This window comes from Vespula vulgaris, chromosome 9 (assembly GCF_905475345.1).
Source record: "Vespula vulgaris chromosome 9, iyVesVulg1.1, whole genome shotgun sequence".
Lineage (NCBI taxonomy): Eukaryota > Metazoa > Arthropoda > Insecta > Hymenoptera > Vespidae > Vespula > Vespula vulgaris.
In genome coordinates this window covers 3,961,504-3,986,366 of record NC_066594.1, presented here as the reverse complement: position 1 = coordinate 3,986,366, position 24,863 = coordinate 3,961,504, and the positions used below count along the sequence as shown (strand labels likewise).

The following is a 24,863-nucleotide window of genomic DNA, read 5'->3' as shown; positions in this document are numbered from 1 at the left end:
TTCTAGTTCGTTAGACTTTCTACCTCTAAGAATGATATTAAAAGTAACATGAAAATAAATTACTATACGCTAGCATGGTCGAGAAGTCTTATGGATGACGGAATAAATTTGAGTGGTATAAAAAGTCTACATTTCGTGCCGCTTTAAAAGTGCTCCTCGCGCCGTTAAATAGAAGGAACGACGAAAATTTCGAGAAAAATCCATTTTCCGGCAAGAAAAAGGGCCGGATTATGAATCCTTTAGCAACGATAGCGACTGATTTTGAAGAGCTGAAAGAGAGACGTTATACGTATACGTATATGTATAAAGACAAAAAGTGAAATGGATAAAGAGCTGGAAAGAGAGCATAAAGAGTAATAACATTCTTAATAAAAGTATTTATCTTTTTGGTCGAAGGTTTGATTACTCGTTCGTAAAGTGTGCATCGGACTTGAAACGATGTGAGAGCTTAAGAAATTGTTTATGACGCGTTAAAACCTTATATAATAATCAGCTCTTCGTCGGCAAACGTTATCAGCCGTACGCGCGTAGGTGTACACATAAATGTATAGTATCGTGTAGTGTGTATATACATATACATATACATAGATATATATATATATATATATATGTGTGTGTGTGTATATATATGTATATATATATATATATATATATATATATATATATATATAATATTTTGGAAGAACAGATTTGCGTATTGCAATAGCGGAAAGGAAATCGGCTTGCCTCATCGAGTTTAGCGATCTAGCTTATAAATTTTTTACATTATTTTGTTACACCGGATATGTCGCTCTTGCGAAATCGCTCGTAATATCAATTCGTCGATAAGGCATCCGATCGAGAGTTTAACGAGTGCCAAATTATTGGAGCGAGCACTCGAGCGAAAATACTTGATTAAAAGGACACGAGAGGAAAAGGAAGGAAGAAAGATAGGAAGGATTCGAGTAGAATGATTCGAGAAAGTCGATATATCCCGAATCTGTTAATCTATCCATCGTCGAAGATTGATTATCGATCGGTCGTTCTTCTATTCCTTTCGCGTTGGAGTTTTAGGCGAAGGTCTTATTTAAAGAATCCAGAGGAATAGAAAAGACGATGTAGAAAATCTCTAGGATTGCTGAAAAACTGAGACCGTCCTCTCCGTGATGGCCCGTCTATCTCTACAAATACTCGAAGAAGTTGTTGTTTCTTCCGACGGTGCAGGCGCAACAGTGAGTTGTCTCTGTTCCATGTGATCTAAAGTCTTCTCGATGGCTCTCAGTCTCTTTTCCAAACTAGTAGTACCCAATATACCAACTTGAAGTTGCGGGCCAAGAGGCAAGATGGCTAATAACCACCACGTCCACGAAGGTCCGTCCGGAAGTCTCGGCCAATCTTCTTCCGTGTCGGGCATGCGACCGAAGACTCGTTGAATTTCGGATTGTTGATAAGACGGCACTGTGTTCCACCATCTTCTACCTTTAGCTCGTACCTGGAACCAAAACAGAAAGCTATTTGTTTCACTGTAAGAGAACCCCACAGTATTCTCCTGATCTAATCGACGAATCTTATTGTTGATCTATCCGCAATTAACGAACATAAATACCTTATCGTGTAATTCCAGCAGATTCAATAATTGATTTCCTTGTACCACTGTATCCCTTAGAAATTCAACATGAGCTGTATCATATCCGTCTCTTTCACCACCAGAAAGGACTCTGAACCTTCTTCTCCCGAGCGTACTAAGAATACTACAACCATCCTTCAGTAACACGCGATCCCGAATTTCAAGCATCGTGCCATATTCCGCGTACCTATGGAAATATCAAAAGTACAAATCATCGGGAATCGAATCATTTCTAAATTCGATAGGGACAATTATGACATCTTACCTTTTAGTACCGCTTGATTCTTTGTTCAAACACGCAGCGATACCAAACTGTTTGACACCGCTCTCCACGCATCTTCTGACCATCAATCGATATCTAGGCTCGTAAACGAATAAGGGACAGGCGACACATGGAAATGCAGTGGTGCAGACAAATACAGCAATTTGTTCGCTATCCAAAAGACCGAGACCTTGAACTAACTCGAGTCGATGACTCGCCGCTCTAGCTGCATATTCAGTTGGTGCTACTATCTTCAGAGCCTTTTCTATGAAGTCAGTCACAGTTTTTTGACTACTTGCTAGATACTGCAAATAAAGAATAATGCGTTAGACTTTTTGCTCCATCTCATCCATTGCATCAGACAAAACGTAATGCTTTTCGAGAACTTCTTTCGCAGATGTTAATTTAATAGTGAAATATCGTACGTTCGAATCTCGGAATGCTTTCTCAGAAACTTGACTCGTTCGTCGTTGCGCAATGCATTGCGAATAAATAAAATTAATAGCTAGAGAGAAGAAAGGAAGAAGAAGATCGTAGAGATACCACAAAATCATCGGGTGTCGCTTCCCTCGGTGGCCTCTCTTCTTACCAAGAGAATTTTCGTTATTAACCGATAATATACCTAAATATAGACAATTGCTAATAGCTCTACAAACGCGGAAGCTTATAGTAGTGACCACAAAGACCGCGAAGAACGATCGTTAAAGATCTATGAGGCATCGTTGAACGGTAGAAAGCATTCTGTCTTATTTAAACTGCAATCGTCGTTATAAGAACGCGTCCGAGCGAGTCTTCTTCCTCCAATCTTTGCAAAATATTACCCATGAGTAACGGCTCGTGACTAACAAGCCGCGGAATCGATTTAATCAATTTAATCGATTTAATTTTACCGTTTAAAAATTTACAGTACGTTAACGATATATATATATATATATATATATATATATATATATATATATCTTCGATTATTTATCGAAATATTTTCAATGTAATACTTACATCATATGTAAGTGAAATTTATGTTTATCAAAAAAAAATTTTCATTTGCAATGGAAAAACGACTTACGTCGGCGAGTGATGTGACGCATAATGGACAGGCCGAGGAATAATCCAAACACCTATCTAGACACATCCAACAATACGTATGCCCACACGGTGTTGTTACCGGTTTCCAAAGTAGTCGACAGCATAAAATACAGTCTAATTCACCGACAGTTCCATCTGCGAATGGCGGTAATAGAACCTCCGCCGGTCTTGCTTCCACTCCTGAAAAGGATTCTCGTTTTTAAACGTTCACAATTAAGATGATATGCACGTAAGTATTTATGAAATCGTCACACTTAACCTTCCGTGTCTTGTAACTTAATTTTCTATTCTTAGTGTTAATATACTTGCGTAAAAAATTAATAATAAATTATAAATATTATTATTTTTCATTCGCGTACGTAACGTTGCTTCAATTCGATGGAATTTAATTTTTAAATTGATTTTATATTTCAATTATCATAAAATATGAAAAAGAAATATTTGATAAAAAAGTAACTTAATTACCTAAATAAACGATAAATTTTTGATACGATACTCGTATAAAATATTAATCGAGGTTGAAAGTTATCGTTTCAAATACAAAAAATTAATCTTTTTTTTTCTTCTTTTCCTTCAGTCACTTACTTTTCAGTTTTTCCATATCTTGAGATACTCGGTCCAAGATCGTTTGAAGTTTGGCGTTATTCGAGAGAAGTCTTCGACTTATCGTCTGCGATAAAAAGAAGAAACAATAAAATTATATAAAAGCAAAAGGTAGCTAGCTGTTCCTGAGTAGGTCGGTTTCACATTCTACAAATTCGAATGATTTCGGAGAGGTTTTCAAACAATGGAATACCTCATTGTCCAATTAATTATAGTTCTCTCGTGGTCAAAAACACGATGATAGACAGTCACGTAGGAATCTACATTGAGTCGAGTATCATGTTTATAATTAGACGCGATGAACGATTACTGATTAATCGTCACCTTTTATCGCGGTCACGATATCAACGATGATAGCAATAATATTTACGTAATCTATGCAGTGCGCTTGAATCATTAGCAAAAAGATATATTAATTACATTTTAATTACGTTGTGTCATAGGTCACAGCCCTATCAAAAGTTCGTCGGACGGATGAAGGTTAAATAAAAATATGTGAAAATAAAATGACGTAGTCTTTTTTTCGTGTTACTGTTTTAGTACAGTAATGGATTACAAAAACGAAACGAAGATAATGAAAATAATAGAAAAGCAAAGGAAAGGACAATAAGAAAAGAAACAACATACCTGTGTGAATTCCTCTTCGCCGCCACTACTATCGTCCTCGCAATCCGAACTATTAAACGCGGCACGTCGATTACGCTTGGGATTTGTTAATTGGTGACGGCTTCTCGTGCGGGGCACACCTTCTATTAAATTGTACGGTGTGCGCTGCTGCATGACGCTCTGCCGACGTAAATCGGCCAATAACATTCTATGCAACACCTAGAAAGATAATGCAAGAACGGATTTTAAAGAGTTTCCAGTCTATTCGAAAGGAGCAGAGTGAAAGGTTCGTGCAACGCTATCATTTATTTGATCTTTCTCACTCTTCTCTTTAGAAATGGCTATACTTTTCTTTATTTTCATAATTACAGAAGAACCTGCCATATATGAATTAACAATAAGATGTAAGAGAAACTGTTCGGTCAATAAATTTATTCTTGATAATAAAATAATAAAAGGACAATTGTTAAAATAAATAGAACGTTTCGATGAATTACAGAAAATTCAAATAATGAAGGCTCTACTTTACTTGGGAGAAAAAGAAAAAAGAATACAAAGATTACAGTTAAGGGTCAGCTAGGGAGAAAAAGTAGAGAGTTGATAACGAGTGACTAACTCACCTGACGACTATTGCACCGACAATGAGTCGTTAAACTCCCAACGACGAATACGAAAGAAACGTCATCGTTTTTAACGAAGAACTTTTATTCTCTTATATTTACCTGGCTCTTACGCTTTGGCAGCAACTAGTTGAAAAGAAGGAAATTATATTTACCTACCCTGGTTAGTTCGTGCCGTACTACTTGAGGATTCTTGTCGATGGCAACGCTAATGCAAAGGGCGAAAAAGGCTTCTTCGTATCTACCTAAAGCCGATAATGCTACTCCTCTTCTATAATGACCCTGTTGATAAGATCATCGTTAGACACGAAGAAACTTTACTTTGTTCTTTTCCAAAGGAAAAGTAGAAAAAGAAATAAAAACACAATGCTAATCTCACCTTGCCCCAATCAGGCCTAAGCCTAACTGCCTGATCGGCATCTGTGAGAGACGCTTGCGGCCTTTTTAACAAGAGCAAGACATGGGCCCTGTTGCTAAGATGGAGTGGGCTGTTTGGCACTGAAACAGAAGGAAATAACGTTCGTAGAACCTGTTGTTCATCATTATTTCTTCTTGCCGAGAATACCAATTTGGTTAAAGCTTTCTCATATTTGTTTAGAAAGTCAAAGATAAAACAAATTTTGTTCTCTGTAATTAAGAGACACTAGTTATGTATGTTGATATTATGTGATTTTCAAGTTGATATTTTTATCGATATGCGGAGGATATATTGACTCGTAATTTGAAACTTTTGGTTAATTAAATCAGTCAATTGTAACGTAAAATAACTGAAAAGTTATCATCGCGTTAACTTAATCGATCGATTTGTGGATATACAATTTATCAAGTAATTATAGATTTTGCAAGAATTTTTTTCTAAACAAATGATAGTTTTGAACTATTGAGAAATACGTTTATTATCTAACATCGATCGAAGAAATTTAAAGATTAATATCTTTACGCTTTCCGATATACAAGTACGAATTTAGGTCGATATGGTCGATTAAACAAATTACTGATATATATTAATTGCCTACTAGCTACCCTACGGCATAAGCAATACGAAATTGCAATACGAAATTGAAATCGTTTGGTCGGATAAGCCAAATTGTATATGACGCGAAGACGAGTGTGGCGATAGTCCGAGGCTTAACGCGACGATGAATTTTATTTTATAATCGTACCTATCTCGAAATAGATTCTACGTTCTCGTTTTATGGGCTCACATAATCAATTCGAGTTGGCTCCACGATTGCAACTATTCCCTATTCATTATTATTTTATTTCAATTTATACTTTTCAATATAAGAATAAATAATCGTTTGTCATACATATGTAAACTGTACATGTTCGATTATTTTATTTTTATATAATAACATACGTAGACATCGAGTTAATAATAAATGATTTATTTAAATAAATAAACTTGTACGTAGTATATCTAATTTTGTATATATAGAGAAGCTCTATGACAAGTGGTTCGTTCCTGTACGTCGAACGTGTGACCAAATATAGTCAAAGACCGAAGATAGTTTAAATGCGTTTCTTGCGAGTCATGAGGAGATCGGTTCGAAAAGGAGGGAGAGAGGAGACGCGTACTTCGAAAGCGTGGACCGTGAAGAGTCGATTCGACGAGGAGAGCGTGACGTCGAGTGGACGCGGAGACAAGCGGAGGCAGACGGGTGCAAACGACGGGAGTGCATCCTGGCATTGTGAGCAATGTCATTGCCTTCGTGGCGAGAACTCTTTCTATATGTTGGTGGAGAATGAATTTCCGGCACGCGCTACGAGCACCGACGGCTCATGCCAATTGTTAAAATAAATGAAATATTCGATTATTACACGAGTTACTTCGTATCCGTTTTGATAAATTTATATGAATATCATAAAAACAAGAGAGTTCAAAAAATTTTTAATATACAATATTCAATTGGAACATTCGTATATATATGTTATCAAAAATGGATAAGATCGATTTAAAATATGATCTTTCATTTTCACATGCATATTTTCTTCTTGCTTGATCGAAGGAACAATCTCGATAGAGATAGGAGAACGACTTACGTAAGTTAGCTCATTCTAGCTACAGCAAGATCTATATATATATATATAGATATATATATACACACACACATTTCGAATCGATCCTTTCGTTCTACAACCTTGACTCTTTCCACAAGTGTCGGAGGAAAGCATATTTTTCGTTTGTTAGAAATGACGAATCGAAAACGATACGGGTCGATTTTTTTTACGAAACGTGAGAGAAAGGATAACTTCGAACGATTGAAAATTCTTTGCAAGATTAATCGTCGGATTGGTTTATGGATGAAACGATTCCAAACATATTGCGAAAAATGGCGAAAGCGATTTTCGAGATGATAAACGAACTTTTTGTTCATAATTGATACGACACGACAAATTTCAATAAATTTTATTTTACACACGATTTCTTGGAGAACGTACGAAAAGTTGAAATACGTTTAATCGTTAAACAGCTATTAGTAGTAATGACATATCGTCGCGGTAGAGCTTACAAGCGAAGGCGCCTTAAACGTTTCTCGCCTAATAAATTCGTTCTAACGTTCTTCGTCGCTTAAGAAACTCTTAACGTTAGGATGAGATTGTAATCGCGCTTCTCAGAACCTAACTCATCGAAATTCTCGTTAAAACGACTTAAAGTACGATAGCTCTTCCCTTTTCAATAGATCGATCTTCGTATTTAATTCCAAATAGTAAAATAGTTATTCGATTATTCTCAATTACGTTGATAATTAAATTTTATATTACATATATAATTTTTTTTTTGTAGATAGAAAGCAAATGTTTTTAATAAATTTTCATAATTGATGTTCATAATTTTTCGATCATATCGAAATGTTTCAAAAATTCAACTGCAAGTTCTGTTTCCTTAATTTTTTATGCGTTATCTTCGAATCGTATTCCATTTACATTATATGAAAGGTTAATAAGATTATCGATAAAAAAACATATTTCTACTTACTCTTATCTATCTTGAGGAAATAAAAAAAAGATGCTTCCATAGAGAAAAGTACGATGAACAGATTCATTCATTAGTAAGATCAATAGTTGTCGCGATGTTAGCTATAGACGTGCTCTGTTTTCTATCTACGATCGAATGCCAAGGTTTGCTCCGGATGATCGATCGTTGGTTCGGAACGAACGAACTAACTATAATCGCATGTTTCTCGAACGAGTATTTCTTTCCGTTCGTTCTTTGACCGTTCTTCGACCGTCCGTTCCGTTCTTTGCGATCGGAAAGCCTTAATAAACCATCGGTGAACTAACGTAAACTATTACGAAATCGATATAATTTTTCACTTAATGAACAATTTTTTATAAATTACAATAAAAGTATTTAGATCATTGCATAAGATAAATTCGCTGCGCAGATCGAAGTAATTGCATGCAATGAGAAAGCCATAAGGAATGAATTAATATAAAAAGGAAAAAAGAATCTTCTTAAACCAATTATTATGTTAAATACTAATACGTGTGATTGACAAGTGATATTGCCCAACTAACATAGTAACAGAGGATTGTAATTATAAGTGATACATGTATAGAATTTATAAAAATATAATTATAAGTTATAACCAACTAAAACGTAGTCTAAGTGGATAAAATTTATAAAAATGTTTCTATTAATGGAAAAATGAGATACGATGAGAGATATTAAATAAATGTATCGATTTATGACAAAATTGGCTCGACAATAGACGCGTTAAGGGCGCGAGGTAATGGAACGATGGCAGGCAACGCTGTCGGAGAAGAACGTGGCCGGGTGACCGACCTTTACGTAACCGGCTGGCTGTTTGCGCCGTGCCGGGGCAGATGACGTCTACTCGATCCAACGAGTCGACGACGAGCATCGTCCGGCGCATCGGCTGGCGCATCAGCTTACGACGCATCCCATCGCGAAATTTACTTTCCCGCCGCGTCGTTTCGTCCTTCCTACCTTTTCGCTCCCCAACCTTTTTCATTCGTCAAGTTTTTGCCAAGAGACAAAAACCAGGAGCCACCCTCGATATCGCTGCCAGGCTGCCGGTACGAATTCTAATGCTCAGATTTATTCTATATATCGCACAAAAATATATATTTATTATGTCCTAGATATAGATAAATATTATATCATCATTTCAATCGAATTTTAATCCTACAATGAATTTCGATAATAATATGCATATTATATACTTTCTTTTTTTCTTATATAATTTATTCTCGGGTATTAATTGGGGATGCTAATTGTTAAAAATAAGTATCTTGGAACAGAAATTTCCTTGGAAGCTATTATAAGCGTGGAATATTTCGTTTTATGAAAAGTATCGTTTCAATAATATCTATCTATCATTTAATAATCGAAAGAAAAATGTTGGACAAGTAATTGATATTATGAACGTATTTTCGAATCTATACACAAGAATGATTACATTACGACGTTACGAGTACAGAGACGCGCGCGCATTTCGTTCTTCGTTCGTTAGCTGGCAACGATCGATAGAATCCAACACGTGGGCAAGAGAACACCGAAAGAAGCGAAGAGACTGTCACTTCGATGGCGCTAGTTGCCAAATAATATGCAACTATTTCCATCGGTACGTAATTCTTTGCATCATCCTGAGAAATCGAGGGATTCGTATACATCCACACGTTGTCATAATCGTTTAGAATTCATTTCATTTTTTATTTATTTCTTCATTCCTATTCATTAGCTTTTCAATGATTTCTCGATACAAAAGCTAACTCAAGCAACACACCTTATTCGTTATTCGCGCATATGATCGGAATACTGTACGAAACCGGTCGAGAATTGATTATTGAATCCTTTCTACGAACGCGAAACAAAAACGAAATATCGATGAAATCGCCAACGTTGACACGTATTTTCTTACGAAACGTTTTCGCGATGGAATCGTCAGATTAAACCTTACCATCGTTGTTTAGTCATTTACAATCCATATTTTTTGTTTCCTTATGAAAATAAGTTATATAATGGGACATTGATGAACGTTAAAAATGTTATGTAAATTACTATGTAATTTTCATTTGTCTATTTATTATGTCATACCAGCTTGAATCGAGCTTTTTTCATTCTTCAAAAACGTTACAAAACAAAGGAATGGGTTTAAACAAATGTTTATTCTCTTACGTATTACATAAAGTATACTGCATAATATATTCTTTCAAGAAAAAAATAAAAACAATTACAACTTTATGTCGCGTTACGTTAATTTTTAAAAGGGTTTACTAGTACAATAATTACCTCCTATTATATAATACGTACGTACATCATTCCTTTTGCATAAAAACTTATTTTGGAAGAAATCGATTAAATTTAACTTTGAAAATAAAGTTGTATTGGGTCGTTTTCTACTAGTGTGTATAACCGCCTTTGTAAGTCACATTGTGTACTCAGTGCGCGTAAATCCTGACTAATCGAAAAGAAATAGAGGAGAGGAAAGGACGAACAACAAACATTGTATACATTCAGTTCCACGAAATATAAGGACGGAAATTATTGTTTATAACCGGCTAACACGTCTCGTCGAGTCGTACTTACCTAGCTTATTGTAAACAGTAACGTTACGTAATGATATCAAGTATAGTTATAAACTCAACGACACGCGTAGGTTCTCGACATTTCTCGATAGAATGCGAGACGTTTCGTATCATCGTCGGGTATATATCTATCTTCGATTCGTTTCTAGTTTTCATGCTTGACCGAATATCAAGCGAAGATACGCCACTGTTTCTGAACGACGTACCGTCGAAAGATGCCATATAAATTCGAAGTCAACAGATACGATGTTATTCTCAAGAGTGGAAGCGATAAGTACGTAATCTTCTAGGAACAAAGATTACCATCTTTCTAAACTCGACGCACCTTTATTATCGTATTTTCATCGTAAATTTTCGATGCTATAATAGATATTTTCTTCGTTTCTGCCAAAACGATCGATGTATTTTTGAGAAAGATCAAACTTGTGTTCTATCGGATTTTTTTTTGTATATTTCTGTATTTACGAAATACGAGAATACGAGAAAACAACTAGAGACAAGTACTATTTATTTCTGTTTCACTTATCTCTTCCGATCGACGAGACGATTTCGACTTTCTCTAGACGGATTATCGACGGTGCTTCGAAACGTTCTCGAAGGCACGTTAACAGAGCTAGACTCGGTGGTGCTCATCGAGTTTACTGTTGGTCGTGCTTTGCACATGTATACGTATATAATTTAAGGCACTTTTCACGGTCAAGTACCGCCTCGACGATGCTTCCGTTCGATCGAGTTTCCTGTCTGTCTCTGACCTATTCTTTCGTCCTCGACAATCGTGCCACTTCAGGTGCAGTGTTCTATGGCTGACTCGGATGCGATCGAGTTTCCTTTAATACAAGAGGATATAATAAAATTCTATTCGAAGAGAAAATCGTAAGAAAGTAGGATAAACCAAACACAGGTGAGTAATACTAGACAAACATTAATATCTCATGGAATTGCTCAATAGGTAATATTGGAATTTGTAATATAAATATGTATGGAAATAAACAATACTATAGTATAGTACGTAATAGTATTGTATTAAGAGTATAATATTGCCCAGGCTAGTAAGTAAATTTCAGTAAAAAATTTCCAATAAAAAATTAACGAATACAGTTTTGTTTGCTTATGTAGACATAAAGTATTGAAAATTTCGATATTACTTATTTGACCGATTTAATAACAATAATATTCAATCTAACTTTGAAGTAATATTTAAACATGTAACTTTCTCCAGAATTAATGACTATTTATAAATTTGCTTATATCGCAAAGACGAAATAGAGTGAAACGCTATCAAAAAGAATAAATAACGATAAGAGGAAAAAAGTCTATAAAAATACTAATAAGGATAAAAAAAGAAGTATATTTGGTAATATTTAGAACAACTTCACGACTTCTTCCCTTCGACGGTCGTAATTTATTCGACTTATCGTGTACCGAATCACCATCGAGCGCTTATGTCATCTAAAGACGCGTAACGCATGAGCGAAACGATAACATCGTAACGTCAAAATGCGATTTCACCAGATTTTCACGCGTACTCTATCCATTCTTTATTTGTATTCGTCTCATGTGATATCTAACTTCGACAAAGGATTTCACGCTATCGAATGATTAATTTCGTTTGAACGGGCAGAAGTCGAGCGCTAGCCACGTTTATGCGACGCGTTCGTCCTTACATAACGCTTTTTATTATGTAATTGACAGAAACGTCAGCCCTGCGCGAGACGGGCGCGCGCGCGCTTGCGCGACCCGGCGAAAGTATCTTGCCCGAGGAAAGACCAACGAGGAGTCGAAATTTCGGTGGGGTCAACTATGCGAGAGGATCTTCGATACAGCTCGCGATTCTGTCGTACTATGTATGCGTTACGAATCATCAATTTGTTATCGACGAGATCACGTTTGTCGACCGATCTTTTCAATTTTAATATTTATTATTAATCATTCATATGATTGTCATAACAAAAACGAAAGATTGGATTAATAGAAAAAAATATCAAATATATAGAAAATACGAAGAGTGTTACATCAACTATTTGTTATCTACGTAAACCCGGAAGAAGATTTTTACGTAGTAAATGATACGCTTAATATTTTATTGAAACTAACAAAAAGAAATATTATCTCAGAAATTTCGATAAAATAATTTCAATGACATTTGAAAAAAAAAGCTAATACTGCCTAGCTGAGCAATTATTGTAGTTAAACGGTGATAACATTTGATTCGTAGAGTTTTTATGAGATTGTTTGAATAAGTAAAAAAGCGAGACGCAGAGGAAGATGTTGATGTACCCGGATCGTAGAGGGGCGGCTCCACGTTAGATAATATAACGATGGCTGAGGCGGCTACGGCCGGGGATCTAGTGTCAACGTAACCATTTATATAAATCTATCGTTACGTAATCGGTCGGCCGATCTTTAACCAGCAGATAGATTCGGCTCGTGAAGACACTACGAAGTACGACCTGCCTCGTTTACTCACTTATGGCCACGTGGCCGATAGAGTTGTTAGACCGATTTCGTCTTTTGAATGCGTGAGTAAGTCAACGTATTTCCGTTTCTCTTGAAACTAATATTTTCTATACGTTACATTTTTCTTTCGTTAACCTATTTGTTCGTCAATGAAAATCTGCGAAGCGATCTAGCGAGTCGATCATTAAAGCGAATGAGATCCTCGTTACGTGGCGTACAACGGATTTTATTATGCCCATATATATATATATATATATGAATATATATATATATATATATATATTCATATATATATGTGTATATATATATGTGTGTGAATTTAACACATATACATATACACGTTTATAACGACAGCAATTTAACGAAGTTAGATTAAATTAGAGATCGCTCCGAACGTTATTTCATTCCTCGTAATGGTATTCACGACGTTTCCGTTTCGTTTCCTTTACTATTTCTCTAATGAAGTATTAACATCCACCAATTTTTTTGTCTCCTCGTTATTTTTCTTTTTATTTCTATTCCTTCATTGTAAACGACTTACGTTAACTTTATAGATATTTTTTTTCTAGCAATGTATCGCAGAATCATTCTGCAATTTATTCATCAGAGTTTTCAATGAAAAAGGGAGAGAGATCGTGTAGATAAAAACTGTTCGATGTAATAGCAGCAGCAGTAAGAGTAGTATCAGCAGCAGCAGCAGCAACAGCAACAGCAGCAGCAGCAGTAGCAGTAGCAGTAGCAGCAGCTCAGTGTTTACTTTCTCAGAACGCAGAGTTGGCAACGAGGAAGGAGCTACGCGTCGCGTTGGTTTAATCTCGTCGTTCCCGAATTTAACGTAGGAATACATAACGCTCATGTATAGTAGCGCGTTAACAACTGCGCCGTATTTATGAGTGAATATCTCAAAATTCCTTGAGATTTAAGAGTATCCGCAACCAAGAACAAGTATGAATGAAGTCTTTCTCTCTGACAATTTTCCCGCGTTAAAAATTACACCGTGAAATTATACCAACACAAAGAAGCTTTCAATTATTTTCCACTGCTCTCTCAATGACGCTACAGATTTAATCTTTTTGATTGATTCATAGCCAATAAATAAAAAGCAAGAAGAAAAACTCGAGTGTTGGCTATTGTAAACAAGTACGTACAATGCGTTTTTGTGTATTATCGATATCGAATTAAACAGAATCGATCCTCTAATAACAAATCTCGTACTTAAAGATATTTTAAAAGAGTCAAGGATATCTATATTGTTATTTTTCTCTTTTTCATCGAAAAAAATTATTAACAAGTTTATAATTAGGTCGATGAATAAAAAATAATTATCGTTCGATAAAGATGGACGAGTGCGAGGTAGAGGGACAACGTTTTTTCTCTGGTCGTGTAACGATAAGAATAAAACGTTATCCGCATCAGATGTTGCGGACGATAGCGTAGAATTGCTCGTCGAAGCCGAATAACCGTTGTTACGCACTCATTAATATTACGAACAAAGGAAAGCATCTTTGTGCGTTGCATAACGTACGTCTTATTCGTGGAACAAGCTGGAACCCATATGTATGTATGTATGTATGCATGTATATATATATATATATATATATATATATATATATTTATAAAACATATGTACAAAAATTTATTCAGTTAAAAATATTCCTGGAGAAGGTAACAAAGTAAACGATACGTAAGAGAAATGATGATTTATAAAATAGTTTTCTGAATCATCGCAAAATTCACATAATCAGAAAATTTCAAAGCGGAGAAACCATCCACCCACTCGATCGTAAATTATGTATAAAGAATTGATCTCGATTTGAAAAATTTGCGCGATATATCGATCGTACGTAGCTACAATCTCGAAATTTGTTCTTTCTTTCTTTCTTTTTTTGTGAAAATGTTTAAAAAGGTATCATAGAAATCAGCGTAACGCCGAAAATAAGTCGAAGAAGTCTCCGATGGTGGTTCGGTGTTACGGTGACGACGGCAGATGGCGAATCGCCAAGAGAGCTCAAAGTTTACATAACAGAGGAGTTTGACAGTACGACGAGCACGTGACCGCGGTTGTTCTCTATCTTATCTCGACAAATATGCCTCCCCGGTTTCTCTTATTATTTCCTTTTACGTAACTGGACCGCCGCGTATCGACCGGCCATGATATACATGCATACATACATATATACATACATGCATATGTATTCTGGACGTCTGTACACTGGGCGTTTCCCGCCAAATTGTCACCAGAAATTTTCTCTTTTTTACATTTCACACTATCGCATTGATTTCTCTCTCTCTCTCTCTCTCTCTCTCTCTCTCTCTCTCTCTCTCTCTCTCTCCCTATTTGACTTATAAAATCAAATATTTATATATACAAATCATCATTTTTAAATAAAAGATAAAGTGAAGGCTTTGTTTCTGATAATACGAAGTAAAAGTTCTTAGGCGATCTTAGAAATGAATTATTCTTTTTCAATACTTTTCGTGTTAATTTTTTTTTCAAATTATAAAATTACAAGTTAGGCTGAGTTACGATTACTCGAAGAAGTGTAATTAATTTAAAAAGTCACTTATGAATTTAGAGTCCATCCTGTACTTATGATACGATAAAGATAAAAATGTCGAACGATTTAGGCACATACTAATCGTTTTTTTCTACGATTTTGAGAATAGACATTGGGAAAGACATTTGTTCGTTGATCGAAAGAGAAATAGAAAAGCATTTGTAGGATATAAGATGTGCTACGATAGCAATAGAATCTTGATGAAATCTTGTATGAAACATGGGTAGCAAATCGAAAGTTTTGCATAACGAGAAAATTAATGGATTACGTTGCGTATAGATTCTATTTCCCGAATAGGATGAAACACCGGGCAGTATTAACGAAGAAGAAGGTTACGTAAGTAAACGCGAGTTCGCGCCCGCGCGTTCTTGCGTCGATAAGATGCGCACTCGTAATTTGGTACAAAGAAAATACACGTACACTTAGAAGTATCGATAGCTGTGATAAAGGATGTTGCTATTCGTACACGTCGTCGATAAGCAGCGCGATTAAGTCGATAGTCAATTCGAGTTTTTCGAGATCGAAAGAAGAGCGCGAGACAATGAAGAAGGTCGTGACGCTTGGACTCGTTGGTGGATGTCACTTCGAAATATCGATCAGCTTCAGTATTTATTATAGATTACGTAAGACGACCAACTCGTCAACGGTCCAAGTAGACCACGTCATTTTTTATAATTCTCAAAAATTCACCATTCAAAGAGATAACGAGATAAGAGGTAACACTTATTATCTATAATTAGCAAACGAAAAGAAACCATTTGGTATTTTTTGATCGACGTAAAAGTAAGTAGATCATTTCGATTTCGTTGAGAACGATCGAGTTATCCTTAACAGGAATAGACCAAGTCGAATAGTAATGAGTCGAAGGAACGAGTAATTATCGAACAAGTGTATATAATGATCTTCTTGCAATACTTAAAATCGTTGAATTCTTGAATGTTAAGAAACTTTGAAGTAGAGTCTACGTAAAAGGTGATCGATCCGAAGGAATCCGGTCCTGCGTAATGAACGTATATGTACCTACCGATTGTGAGGTAATATCTCGATATGTCGTAACTCGTTGCACCGTTAGATCTTTTCACCAAAAAGTGATAAAAGGAGGTTACTTCGTCTCTTACGTTAGATGCGAACACGTTTGAAAAGGGAAACGAAGTTAATGGTCTTGAAAAACGGACTCCAGCCTCTCGTGAGACCAATCGCGAATCAGAAGCGAGTTGTCAACGTATTTTAAAAGTGGACGTTCCACTTCTCTTCGTATTGCCTTCTTTAGACAAGATACAAACTTCGGTTGATTTTCATCGAAGAAATTCGATCGTGCGAAGCGAAAAGAAGACGTCGACGAACTCTCCTTCTTCGTTTTATTTCTATTTCTTTTCTCCTCTTTATTGTCTTCCTTTCTTTCTCTTTTATCGACCTCCCTTGTTACATTATTATTTTATTTCGAGCATTTCGTCAATAAAAACGGGAATCGGGAACGCTGGATTAAACGATGAATCACAGTATTGACGTACGCAATTGCGAGCCGGCGAATGAGTAAGACCGAAGCACGAATCAACGAGCTCCTTACGTAATTTTCCTTAGGTCGTAACAGCAGCGACGAGAAAGAGAGAAAGAGAGAGAGAGAGTGGGCGACACACGTCGCAAGAATCCTATTTAAATTCGGATCAATTCCCAGCCGTTTCCGCAAGATGAATTTCATGTTTCGCTTCGCTATATCAAAATTATAACGTCGTTTTCTTATAACAAGTTCTTATAACGAATAATGTTATCTATTCTGTTACGATAATTTATAGAATTCGACGTAATTTAAAACGATGGAAAGTCACTTTGTCTAGAACTATTAAAAACTCTATGTTTCTACTACATAATTGACATTTAAGTGTTATATGTTATATAAGGAAAGTTAAAAATGAACAACAACTTTGATTTTTTAAATAGTATCTTTATCGAACGTTCGTTGGGTTACCGATTAATGACGTGGCTAGACATGAATTTCAAATCATGTTCTTTGAACTTACGTGATAAAATACTATTAATATTTTTGTTGCGTAGTTTTTTACGATGACAATTGCAAACAACAGTAGTAAATAGTAAGTATATACGGTTGAACGATAGAACTAGAGTCGTAAGATTTTCGTTTCATTTCGAAATCGAAAGATAATAAGACATAAAAGATCGTACGATGAACTCGGATCATTGTTTTAAGATCCTAGAAAATTATTTGAAATTATCTGGTAAAATGTATAAAGTAAAGAGACTGTCCTTCGATGGGTTTGTATTGAGATATACATAGAAAATCCTTGGAATATTTGTATACAATCTCAAAGGTCGCCCGATAGAAAAAAGAAAACAAATGAGAGACCTTCAAAAAACACAGGATCGCCCAATAGAAAAAAGAAAACAAATGAGAGACCTTCAAACATGGTGTGGTTGTATCGATTTGTAATTAAAATATATATTTATCGACATTGCGCGTTGCTTTAAATGAGCAACGAGAAATTAGCCTCGATCGTAAAAGAAGAGTATGTCGACCAACAGGATATATCGATTTACGATAGTTAGACGAGTACAACTTATTACGTTTGACGGTGTATAAAACGATTCGTTTGTTACGTATATAAGTACATGTAAATTTTGTATAAAGTAAACAAATTCTTTGAAGGTCACGTTACTCGCTATTTCCATATACTTCTTACGATTTCGTAGTTTTCTCCCGCAGTATAATACCGCAGTAAGGAAGAGGTAGTTCGCACTGCGTATTGCGCATATTAGAATCTCAGCTATGTCGAAACTATGCGTACATCTATACGTACAAAGCATATAGACGGCAAACATTACTTGGCACGACGTTGACCGAACGAAGAGACATTAGTTGAATGCTTTTTACATTTTTGTTATTTTAGCAAGATATTTTCACAGTGCATTTGAACGACGAACTATTTGTCGCAACTGATTGATCGACGTTGTTCCACGGTAGATGGATTTTCATTAAAGTTCTGTCACGGATTATTTAGCGATGTCATTAGGTTTGTCATTCGTGTTAATAAACATCTCGTCGTTCCGACTTATCTGAAAGGAGTTTGACTATTAAATTAACGCTAAGTTTGTATATAAAATGTGAAAAAATTTAGAATATTTGTTTTCAGTAGGTTCGAGTGGATCAGGATTATTGCATCATTGTTTTTTCTATTGATAACAAAAATATTGCATTTTGTAGATAGAGGACGGAAGAAACATAAAATCTGGCTCTCTCACCTTGACACAAATCGCGAATACTACGTTGAATTAATTTCGTTCGGGTTAATTATATAATCCCAAAGCAGTATTATACATTCTTGATATTTCGACTAAATTCAAATATTGTTTCTTACGTTTTTACGGGAAATTGAAACGTAAATAAAGTTGTAACACGTGCGATTTGAATTAAGATAACTACGAAGAAATGCATTTACTACAATTTCACGCATTTAAAAGTAAGTAATAAATATTATTTTTATCTGTAAAATAAAATTAAAATTATATTTTTACTATTCTTTTATTTAACAATATATATATATATATATATATATATATATATATATATAATAATTAATAAGATTTCATGGGTCGTGTCGAATTTCTACTCAATTCTGTCCCATTGAGTAATTTGGAATGATTTTAAATTTGAGTTTATCGTGGTATACTTTTCTTTTTTACCTATAGAAACATCATACATCGAACATTGTGTGAGCCTTCGAACAATTCTAAACAATAGAAGATAAATTAAAATCATCAAAAAAGGAATTCGGAGAGTTCATAACTGGAGACATATTTACGTACGAAGGGTAACAACGTCAGATTCTTAAAATAAATATTATATTCACGTAAGGGACTTATGGTGTCGAATAAGGTGTCGTTACGAGCGAGAAAAATTTCAAACGATGAATGGGTACGATCGCAGAAAGATCGAGGACGCGACCCACTTTCGCCCGCGGAATTGAACAAAGTCGATTGTATTTATCTCTGTCTCAACTGTTACAAAAGTAGAAGACAAAGATGAGTGGCATCAAAAAATGATTCGAAACGAATATTACTCTCGTCTGGTCTCTAATCGATATTTAAAAAAAGGCTCACACGTTCGTTGTACGTTTCTCGAGATATTAGTTAAAAAAGAAAAAGAATAGCTAAATAATTGATAAACAGTAGAAAGTTCATAGATTTCATTAATATGTAAGACGAGTAACCAACCTTAGCAAATATTCTAAAGTTTTCTATGCTTCTATATTTGGAACGCACCGCATCGAATTTTTATTTTATTTCTGCGAAGCACCTTGACACACTTTCACGTCCGTCGCGTATGCGTAGAAAAAGAGATTTGATAAAAGAAAAAAAAGAAGATTTTTGTGGCGAGATTCAAGGGAAATATTCCTCCTCGTTAAGTCGATTTACAATCGGAAAGTATTATCAAAGGAATTATCGCGAAGGTCGGTGAGAGCTTCTTGCTCGTCAAATATACGAGTCGATCGCATAGTAATGCAAGGTTGGTAGCGTTGCTTTCTTCGCGAATGGTTTGAACGTATTACGGGCACGTCCTTGACCTCCGGTGGCTCTTTAGAATTCGCGGGCACGTCCTTCCTTGGATTCAGCCTCTCCCACGGGATATTCACGAGAAGGAGCAACAGTGTATCGGAGGACCGATAGAGATATCCAGAATTTGGCAGGGTTCCATCGTAACATCGAATTCGCACGAAAGGAGACAGGACAAGATTTTCCAAGGTAAGCAATCCTACGTTTTAGGTGTCGAGAATGTAAATCGAAGGGCGTTATTATCATAATTGTTTGGGGTTAATCAAGTGGTCTGAGCAGATGGGAGCGCGCAAGTAGAAAGATCGAATTTCAGAATACATCATTTACCGTGATTTTTGCAAGAAAGTTTTTAGCTTGAAAATGAGATATTAGATTAATTAGAAATATCTTGCGCATTGGAATTTACTTCGATAAATAGCATTTATAAATCGAGATTAAGAAAATAGATTGTTGTGATTCGTCTCGTAGGATAAATTTGTTTATCTTTTTTTCTTTTTCTCCTTGGATACTTGCGAGCGATTAGATAGAAGAAAAACAACCACGATAAAGCACGGTTTAGTACGGTGACTAATCGTCCTTGAGACAAACGTCCTCTGATTATCTTTGTCATCAGATTCCAAGGATGACCGAGAAATCCATGAATTTCCGTGAGCTTTTAGTTTACGTGGAAAAGCTGATCGCACAACATGCTTCTCGTCACGTAAGTATATATGTAAGTCAGACAAACGTAGGTAGATACATTTATACTCTTGCACATAGACATAGCGTAGACACATGTATCGTGCGTACGTACGATGCACTCTCTCTCAGCGACCCGAGTTCTTTGTCTCCCGAGTGCATCCACCGTGACTCTCCACGATGGAACGCCGTGCCTTCGGAATAGTCCGCTCTTACCGACGCATTCGAGCCTCTTTCAAAGCGTTATATAACCAGCGTCTCAGACTGGCCGTGAACTTATCGTCGTCGTCGTAGTCGTAGTCGCAGTCGTTGTTGTCGTTTTCGAACGCAGTCTCATCCCTTTTCGTTCAAGACATTAGTTTACTCTACGTCAAGCCACGCATGGTTCTTGTCTTATTTTCAATTTTACGAGTTAATTAAAAGAGTCGAGAAGAGAAAAGATATATCGAATAACTGTAAATATAGAATATTCATCGATTTATCGTGCGACGATATTAGCTTCGACGATATTATTGAGTATTTATTATATAAAAGACAGAGAGAGAGAGAGAAAGAGATTAGTAAAATTATCGACACAAGCTTCGGTTCTTGGAAAGGATAAAGGACGGATTATCGTAGAAGTCGATCCATCTTTGTGCTTGCTGTATAAATAGGGGCCATGAACGATTATCAGGTTTATATCTGGACTTGCATCAGTGCGTCGACCTATCTCGGTTGCTGCGCTCGCGTACTCGACCATTTCGAAATATATATAGTCGTTATAAACTTCTCCGCCATTTCTGTGAAAATGCAACGAAATCGTAATCGGATTTCTTTCGAGAATTCGTTAAATAATGGCGAATGTTTTAATACGATAAATTTTTTTTCGATGTCTTCGTCCAGTTCAGAAATATATTTTTATTTAATACCATCGAAATGATTTCCGTGGAAAGAAAAAAAATTATTTTCGTATATCGTTAATACGTATTATCTGTCCTTGATGCGCTCTCATTCGATCGGTCATCGTACCGTCTTGATCTTTTTCAAAGCTCTCGAGATATTTCAATGTCTGGGAATTCGAACAAAGGAGAAGTTTGCGTAGTTTATTCGCGACGAGGTCGTCAACCAGAGGCCGCCAGGGTGATGAAAAAGCGGCTTTTACGAGTCGCGAAGAAGAGACGGCAAACGTCTGCACGTAGCTCGTGTGTAAGATTCTCCGTTTTGAGTTCGCAAACCTATTCGCGCCTTCCCCTGTTTCGTAAATCGTTCATCGATATTTCTTCGACTCGTAAACGTGTCCCTTATAAAATATAAAAAGCGAACCAGATATCGTAACAAAAAAATTCTTTTTTTTTTCTATTATTCTAAAGTTCACATTTATCATGTAAAATATCACAAGGGATTTTGTCAGGATGATTCTATATTTTCATATGAAAAAATGAATTTTATATAAAATGATTTTTATTTTTATTTTTGATGTTTTTATATTTGATTTGAATATATTTTACATAAAATGAATTTTATGCAATTTTATACCTATATAGTAAACTAATTATCGTACGTTCGTATATCTTTTAAGAAAAAATGAAGTTTCGTAAGTGTTCGACTTCATCGAATGGTTTCTTAAGAGACTTTACGATGTTAGATAAGTCTTTTTAAAATACTCCCAGGTTATACGACGCAGATCATCGAATGCATCATGGACGGTTTGTCGAGCATCGATTTTTCTATGAAACGGTTGATCGTCGATGGGATCGGGATCAAAATTACAATGCGAAATTTATTGAAAGGCGGGAACAACGAAAAGTAAAACGATTCCAAACAGTCGTGTTATATTCGATCCGTCGTGTCGCGTGGAGAAAGGAAAGCACGTGTCACTTTTCCCGACAGTTTCACCTCAAAAAAGTATACTACTCTAACAAAGAGATAACTTTATCGACACTATGTAGTAAATGATGTTATGCCGATATTGCGATTCGATCGTAAACAAGTAAAACAAAAAATCGATATTTCATGCCGGTTGCTCGTATCGAACGATCGACGTATTTTTTTCTCCTACAAAAGACGAAATAAATATTGAAAATATATTAAATTATCGTACATCGAGTTGCATTAAAATCGAAGCTAAAAAAAATACATGATAATTACGCCTGTCCTTTCTTCATTATTAGTATTTAGCAGCCGTAGGTATACGAATTCGTACATTTATTGGACGTATCTTCGTGCACAAAGCGATTTCTACAAACGTTACCGTTATCCAAGTTTGGCGTTTCATAACGGTCTTTACGTAACCGTGGCGTATACCTTACGAAACGTTCTTGATTCCTGGCGGAATCGCGCGCGAAGGGAACACATCGGTAGTGCGAAGGGTTACGCTGAAATGGTTAGATCAAGGATCTTTCCTAAAGGGGAGAAAGAGAGAGAAAGAGAGAAGGAAGAAATAAAAGGAAAGAAATAAAGGGAGAGTCAGTAGGAAAACAGGCGCGTTTACGTACTCACCGAGTCGTACGGCAAGGTTGTACCTATCCAGAGCCTGAGCCAGGTCACCCTCCTTTATGAGGAGGTCGCCCTCGTGTCTCGCTTTGCTCGCCTCTGCCTCGCGTGGCCACCACTTTTCCACGAGCCTTTGCACGAGCACGTTTGTTTGACCGACGGTGAGAATCTTTTGACCGCACACGCGACAGTTTTTTCCCGTTTCCATGCAGTTCCTACAGAAAGTGTGTCCGCAGCTGGTGGTTACGGGTTCGAATAGAGTCCCTTCGCAGAAGGGACAGGCAAAAGAGAATTCGATCTTTCTTCTCAATGGCATGCTGGGACTCGTTGAGATAGCCATCGTGGTTGAACTCGTTGTAGTCGTCGTCGTCGTCATCATAGTTGTCGCGCTAGTGATGCTCGGTATACAACTGGCTGTGCTCGTTATCGTAGGACCAGCTAATTCTTCCAGGATGGCGGATGCGAGATACCAAGTCGCAGGTCTGTCTGCTCTGACCAGACTCTTTTCATATATCTCGACAGCGAGACGATATCCACAGTAACGCGTTGTGAGACGATCTTTGGCGGGTTCCATTCTGATGATGGTTGTGGTTCAAAGGACTATACTTTCTTTATCTCTCTCTCTCTCTCTCTTCCTTTTTCTCCCTCACTCTTTCTATATATCGGAGGAACGCGAAGAGTCCTTTTTACGTGCGCGCGTCGCTCGTCCGATAATCCGCGCGGTAGAAGCCGCTCGAGTAGAATTTTGATATATTCAAGTCGGCATGCATCATCTTCTCTTTTTATTATCTTGTCAAGAAAAAAAATTCGATGATTCCCGAAAAAAAATAAAACGCGTGTTAGGTTTGACAAGTCCGCTCGAGCACGCGGCTATCGAGGAACTCGAGAAAGATTACACGCCATCGAGCTCCGCGTTGCACGAGCGTAGAACGTCGACTGATGCCACTAGAAGCGTCGTTCTCATCGCACGCCACCGTCACCGTCATCAACCCAGCCGGCGGCTTCTGACTGCCGACGATGCCAGCGCCACTTGTTTCCTCTCGACTCCTTTTCCATGAGATCGTCTTTTTACCTCTTTTCTCTTTATTTCTTTATTTTCACACGACGATCCGCTTAATTTTCTTCCTTTTCTATTTTCTCACTTATACAGAGAGAAATGTCTATCGTTATGCAAAGTACGATGATAACGAGTCGAATTCCGATTGGATCGATCGATCCTTTCACAAACGAGCCTCGACTCTCCGGGCTCTTTAGCAGGCTTGCTTTTACGGAGCATGAGCAGTGTCGTTCGGTGTCACGACGCCACCCTCCCGCGTTACAACCTTTTAACCCCTTTTCAATAAAAACCATCCGACCATAAGATCAATTACAAAAAATAACAATACCTCTCTCTATATCTTCCGATTCGCTTTTATTTTTGGAAATCGATCGATCCTAACAAAAAGAGATACCGTTTCATCGTTACGTTTCACGCTTGGCCTCGCGGAGGCCATAGCTCCATCTGGCTTAACTCTTGTCAATGACCCCACTGTCGCGTCCTTAGATAATCATAGTTCGTTTCTCCGTACGGATTGCTGACTGTTTCGAGCTCCTTGCATTCACGTAGAATTCTGATACATTTAATTAAAACTTATTTATTTTTATAATGCACTGCGTATTCCGGAAATCTCTAGTTTCCGTACCAAATTAAAATATAATATATTCATATACAATTGTATTCGCTAACGCGTTTACGATCACGAGTAATTTTCATTTCTTTGTAAAAACATCATAAGCAATATTCGAATTTAGTA

General features: G+C 36.5%; 1 protein-coding gene and 1 long non-coding RNA gene across 2 annotated transcripts; one reads left to right on the top strand and one right to left on the bottom strand.

Annotated features, from left to right (window-relative positions):
- Window positions 1–362: 362 nt before the first annotated feature.
- On the bottom strand, window positions 363–24,269 carry LOC127066409 (LON peptidase N-terminal domain and RING finger protein 1). Its single transcript, XM_051000143.1, has 9 exons — window positions 23,077–24,269; window positions 5,163–5,281; window positions 4,943–5,065; window positions 4,185–4,382; window positions 3,540–3,624; window positions 2,935–3,134; window positions 1,872–2,173; window positions 1,586–1,793; window positions 363–1,471 (listed from the first exon to the last, which is right to left on the bottom strand). Exons 1-9 carry the CDS (start codon window positions 23,642–23,644, stop codon window positions 1,109–1,111), a joined length of 2,166 nt encoding a protein of 721 aa, XP_050856100.1. The 5' UTR covers window positions 23,645–24,269; the 3' UTR covers window positions 363–1,108.
- LOC127066455 (uncharacterized) lies at window positions 4,351–6,603 on the top strand. Its single transcript, XR_007782402.1, has 2 exons — window positions 4,351–4,449; window positions 4,535–6,603. It is a non-coding gene; the product is annotated as an uncharacterized LOC127066455 (long non-coding RNA).
- Window positions 24,270–24,863: the final 594 nt, after the last annotated feature.

Excerpts from the sequence above, each read along its gene's own strand:
- LOC127066409 (XM_051000143.1), bottom strand. The coding sequence starts at position 23,644 with ATGGAACCCGCCAAAGATCGTCTCACAACGCGTTACTGTGGATATCGT. Across the intron at positions 3,625-4,184 it reads GCGAAGAGGAATTCACACAG|ACGATAAGTCGAAGACTTCT; the intron begins GTATGTTGTTTC and ends TTTTTATCGCAG. Across the intron at positions 1,794-1,871 it reads GAATCAAGCGGTACTAAAAG|GTACGCGGAATATGGCACGA; the intron begins GTAAGATGTCAT and ends ATATTTCCATAG.